Raw genomic sequence first — 6,094 nt, forward strand, 5'->3', positions numbered from 1 at the left:
TTGATTTCAAATTTGGTGTTGTTAGCAGCATACTCTACCGTGAGCTACAGGATTGCCCCAGAACACATGACAAGTTCATCTTTGAAATATTCAGTAGCACCTGTTTAGATTTATTTCATACAGCTTTACTGGATTTTCCGGGTTTAGCAGACATATGCGGGATGATTAGCAGGGCTCTGTTCGTGTAATATGCCTTTCAAACCACAGCTGTACACACCCGATAACTCCCTCTTTACACAGCTTTTGTTGCTCTCTAATCCTTCATTCTTCATTCTCTCTTTCTCCTCCTCAGTATCAGCAGGAGATTGCTGTCCTGCAGGAGAAGCTGCGTATTTCTGCTAAGAAGCTAGAAGAGTATGAATCTCACATGAAGAGCCAGGATGACCAAACCCAGAAGATGCTCCTGGAGTACCAGGCCCGGCTTGAGGACACGGAGGAGCGATTACGCAAGCAGCAGGATGAGAAAGAGCACCAGATGAAGAGCATCATCACCAGGTGACGATTTGGGGTGGTCTTGTGATTAAAGATCTGATTTAGAAACTGAAACATTGTAGATTTAAACCCCATTAGTGGTGATGCATTAGAAATGACTAGGATTCAAAATGTACGGTTTGAAAATGTATGCATCTTACATAAACCTCTGATCGAATTGTAAGTATTATTTTCTAGTTCAGTTAAGCACTTAAGTAGCATCTGTAGCATAACTATGGATGTGGTCATTTCATTTTTCAGGTTGATGTCAGTTGAAGAGGAGCTGAAGAAAGATCACACAGACATGCAGGCAATTGTAGACTCCAAACAGAAAATCATCGAAGCCCAGGTGAATTAAATATCGAATCATTGTTTGTCTTTTTATTAATTTTCGTTAATAAATTTTTCAAGCCAAGGCAATGTTTGATGTCGTTCGACTCATGCTTTTGAATCTAGAATCTTAATTTAAGTGAAAAAGCCATGCTATACTCCATCGAACACTACTTTAAACCGCATTTAGCAAATTTTTTTTATAATTATTATGTGGTTTAATGAGCTCATATCAAATGAGAGACAAATTATTTGGTCACACAGCAGTGGCATTTGAACAAAAAGTGACCTGCAAAAAAGACTTAAAATACTTTTTATCAAACATTTATACTGTTTGAGATCAGTATGATTTAAAGAAAAGAAAAGAAAAGAAAAAGAAAGAAATTAATACTTTTTTATTCAGCAAGTATGCATTCAATTGATTGCGTTCAATTGGTAAAATTAGTAGGGTCATAGCGCCCTCCTGTGTTTGGTTTAGATTTCAGCATGATGTTGTGAGCTGGTCTCTTGAGGTTTAATGGTGTTAATGTATCTGAAAGTTTAATGATGAACGCCTGTGTCCTCCGGGGACAATCAGTGTCTCTGTAAACAGTTTGATGAGCATAAAAAACCACCCACTGTGGACTTGCTTTAGCACTCATCAAAATCATTAAACACTGTTTGCATCATAAATTTATTTTCTAAAGACAAGGGGAGATTACTGCTATCCCCGCATGAATTTTAATTTAAACTCTACGAATTCATTTTATGGCTTTTAGATGGCGTAATGAGTCTGTAATGTTTCAAACTAGAGAGTGCCAGTCACCTTGCGTCCGTTACGGAGAAGAAAGACTTTAATTAAACATTAAATATCATGCACTGTTAATCACCTTCTCCTATCTGACCTCCATTAATGGTCACTCCCCACAGGAGAAGAGAATCGCATCCCTGGACGCCGCAAACGCCCGGCTAATGAGCGCCCTGTCTCAGCTGAAGGATCGTTACAGCATGCAAACGAGGAACGGCATCTCTCCCACCAACCCTACAAAGCTGCAGATCACAGAAAACGGTGAATTTCGGAACAGCAGCAACTGCTAGCGTGGACGCAAACATACAACACAGGCCTAAGGGTCTAGTGATGGACAAGGGCTATGGGTAACTGTCTTACAATACGGCGAGGTTCAATTGACTTCACAGAGTCCCTGGGACTGGGTCGAAAATAACTATTGGAAACGAATTGGATAGAGTTGCAAAATGTTGTTTTTTGATTCAGAATATAAAGGCTAATAATGTGTCTTTGTGAATCTTTTTAGATTATTAGCCACACACAGACGTCCCATGATGCTTCATTCATAGCCCTTGTCACCGATGTAAGCCGTGAGCAGATTCTGTATCATCTCTAGATTTGAACTGTGCATATGCAGCTTTTGATTGGACTTGGCATGATAATAATGTAATTATTTGTTGAAACACTATTTTCCATTTCACGTAAACATCCCTTTCTTATCATTTTTCTTGCTTGTGTCACTCCAGGGCAGCAGTAGCACAAACCGCTCGCTTTTTTTGTAAGGTTAAAGAGAGGACTTTTAAGCATCGCATTTTGTTGCATACTTTTTTTGTATGTGCTTAACATTTTAGTCTATACAGAGGCGATGCGCCTCTTTAATGTATATAGTTTTTTATGGGCTTTTCAGAGAAAAGAGATTTTCTTTTTTTCGTACAGTGTGTATTTCCTGTGCTGAGGTCTGCTGTACTTTATTTAGAAGAAAAACAAAACAAGCTCTGATTGTATATTCAGGTGCTGCTTCTAGACAGGGCAAAGACCACGACACACTTTAGCCCCTCTGCTATCAACACCATGGATAGAAACGTCCTCGTACTAATTGCTGTTGGCCAGTATTAGACTCCGTATCCAACATCGTACCTGCAGTACAGTCGGTGTGTCCCCCCCCACGATGTCTTTCTTCCACTCTATGCACTTTCAATAGCATTAGAATGGACCCTTTAACCAAAACCTGCTTCTGTGGACTTGTTATAAAGGCTATTCAGAGCAGCAAGTACAAAGCGTATAGCATTCAGCACTTGAGTTGATGTGTGAAGGGTACGTGGCTGTTTTTTTACTTTAAGGTTGTGATGTTTTCTGCTCTTCAGATGCAGTTTGCATCAAACGAGTAGCACGGCAATAGTTGCATCAACCCTGCTGCTGACAGACCCTTTGCAAGCAGGTGAACTTGTTTTAGCTTCACTGAACTTTATTTAAATCAGGTTCGTGGAGAAGAGTTTGAAGACTGTCAGTGTTTCTTTATGTATAAATATTCACATCAGTTTATTTGGGACAATAATTTTGGAAAAACTGCAAGGGCAAACCACTTAACGTCATGTATAAACGTCATATCAGACATCTCAAAAAAAAATTTGTATTCTTTTTTTTTTTGCTATTTTATTATTTTATTTTATTTTTATCAAACACGCTCTAGAGAAAGTATACTCTGTTCAACTATTTTTATTTTTGGAATTGATTTATTAATTTATGTTTTAAATTATGTTTAGTTAATGTATTTATTCAACTACATTTGTTGTTTTAAGCCCAAAATTAAGAGCACTTGTTGAAGTCTGAATGCTGAGTGTGAACTGAACAGAAGTTGAGCTCATCTTTTCCCTTTTCCTAGTTTTGACGGATGTCACAACCCTACAAGAACACACCTTTCCGCCACTGATCAATAACCAATAAGAAGTTATTGTTATGAGGCTTGTATTAAGTATAGGAAGACACTATTTTACCATATTATTAAAGCCAAATTCAGTATACACCTTATTAAAGAAGCATACATTGTACAAGCAGACAGATGAACCATTATAAAGAATTATAAAGAAATTATAAAGAAATGGCAAAAGGCGTCTGCTTGCCTTTACAAAGTATAAACAGTATCATCAATAGGGTGTAAACTGTTTTTGATATTTTCACATCACTCTTTTAATAAATGTAGGTTTGAATGTCACAATGTTTTTAGTGATTGAAATATTGCAGCAAATGGCCAAAACTTGAATTTTTTCCCCCACATCTTTGATTTACTCTTTTAAGAGGTGATAAATCTTTGTAGCTTGGAAATGGATGGAAAATTGACAGGCGTGCACTGCAGTACCTTGGATGTTTTGCCCTTTAGGTCTTTGAGCCAATCACATGACTGAAAACTATGAATTGTGATTTAGTATATCCGGGTGAAATGGCTTCTTGAACGAGAAAAAATGTAGGACAGGACTTGATTTTGTTGATGGGGAATTGAGAGGATTGGTGGATTGTTTGTTAATTGCTGTGTTTACATCTGAGAAGAGAAGAGATGTCATTGCAAGGGGAGAGCACATGAGGATGCATGAATTAAATAATAATAAAAATAATGAATCATTTATAGTAGAGACTGCAATATTCCATAAAAAATAAGAACTGACCATTTTGGTTTCATGGTGATTTTAACATTTCTTGTTCAAGTTGAAGATTTTTTGGGGGGTTTGTTACAATACCACTGGTGTGAGGCTGAAGGAAGAACTGTCTGTTTATTCAAACAATTGAGTCAGAGAAACCTGTCTGAAAACATTCATTGTTTTTGCAGTTTCAGTTGGTTAGGCTGGTGATGCAGAAATTACATAATTTACTTTTAAGATTTAAACTGAGGTCTCATTAACCACTGTTAGGCAAGTTTTCACAGGCAAAATCAGATCATTACAAAAGTAATCTGTAATTTCATGTGTGGGCGATAGATTTCCCAGTTTGCAACGGGTACAGGTTGATCACGTGAATTCACCACCGCTGACCTACAGAAAGCTGCTTGGTTTGAAAGTGACTTCTGTGTGAGTTAGGCTTCATGTATCACTACATTATTCACAATAAACAAATTACCTTTTTTGCCTGTGAACTTTTGCAGAAATAACTTGTTTTAATACAGAGAAATTGAAAACAAGCAAATAAAACATGTCTGGACTTCCTGTAAAATAAACTTTTGAAGGCAATAGTACAGTATGGCACATTAAAACAATTTTATTTTTCTTAATACGTCATGTGAAAGTCAAAGGGCTGCTGTTTAGTGTCACTTAATTTAAAGACAACTTTTTCCTGTTTGGCATGATTATATATCAGAAACCATGTAAAATCTCCAGTGTTTTCTGCTTTACCTCTACATCTTTTATATGTGTGTTTCAGAGCTACGCTGATGGTTTTGCCACATGTACATACATGATCAGAAGACATACCAATATATTAGAATTCATTTGTGTTGAAGAAAATGTTCAGTGCAATTCATGTACAATTGCCTCTAGAATTATTAAAGTTTTATTTAGCTATTTCAGGGTTCTTACTTTATTTGTTAGTTTACTGTACAGTCTGAGAAAAATACTGTTGTTGAGAAAAATATATATTGTTTCACCTGTGTAAAGTTAAGTAAATGCTATGGACAGAATGTATATATCCATGTAGAATGCCATTTTCAAGATGGGTGCACTTCAGTGAGTGCCATTCAGAATAAAAGCAAAGTATTTGTCCATGAGTGTCATCACTAATGTCTTTCTTAACACATCAGCTGCAGTATAATAACATCAAATATTTGTGATGTATATAAAGCAAAACCTTTTATATTTTATAAAAATACACTGCTACTTTTAAAATGTAAATCAATGGAGAAAGATGTTTTTGTGTAATTATAACTAACCAAAACCTTGACCTCCTCATAGTGATCTCTTTTAAAATGTAAGTGTTGTTTGAGACCATAGTGCCATCTAGTGCTCTTCAAGTGGATGTGCACCTAGTTTAAAAAAAAAAATAATTTAAGGCAGATGTATATTGATATACGATATTGATCCAGTTTACAGCATTTATGGTGGTCCAAACAACTGAATCATATTGACAATGTAGATTTGAATCTTCTGGAAAGAAATAGCAGTGCTTGAATTAGGAAAATAGCATATGCTATTTATATATATATATATATATATATATATATATATATATATATATATATATATGTATATATATGCTTTAATTTCATCCTAAAAATAAAAAAGTCTTTCTCTTTATGTGTTCCTTCCCTTTCTAACTTGTACTTATTTGGACAATGCCTGTAACTTGGAGCACTTCCTGTGTCTGTCTCTTTAAGAAGAATCGCTTTACAGTATGTATTCCCGATTATGTATGTAAATCGATTTGGATTAATTATGCTAGAAATTCTTTACCAATCACGATTCTTGAAGGTTAATATAAGAAAACAAGACCAATCGAATTGCAGTATGCAAATATGCGATGACGTCGACGAAGTTGGTTGCATTT

General features: G+C 35.8%; 1 protein-coding gene across 8 annotated transcripts in view; it reads left to right on the plus strand.

The window, feature by feature from the left end:
• LOC132098004 (disabled homolog 2-interacting protein-like) overlaps positions 1-2,391 on the plus strand; it is an 84,027-nt gene extending 81,636 nt beyond the window's left edge. For all 8 annotated transcript variants that reach the window (XM_059504072.1, XM_059504073.1, XM_059504075.1 and 5 more), the window contains 3 exons: positions 293-495; positions 733-820; positions 1,711-2,391. In XM_059504072.1, the coding sequence (XP_059360055.1) occupies positions 293-495; positions 733-820; positions 1,711-1,878 (459 nt within the window). In that variant the 3' untranslated portion in view covers positions 1,879-2,391. The remainder of the gene's footprint in view (positions 1-292; positions 496-732; positions 821-1,710) is intronic.
• Positions 2,392-6,094: the final 3,703 nt, after the last annotated feature.

This window comes from Carassius carassius, chromosome 21, assembly GCF_963082965.1.
Source record: "Carassius carassius chromosome 21, fCarCar2.1, whole genome shotgun sequence".
Lineage (NCBI taxonomy): Eukaryota > Metazoa > Chordata > Actinopteri > Cypriniformes > Cyprinidae > Carassius > Carassius carassius.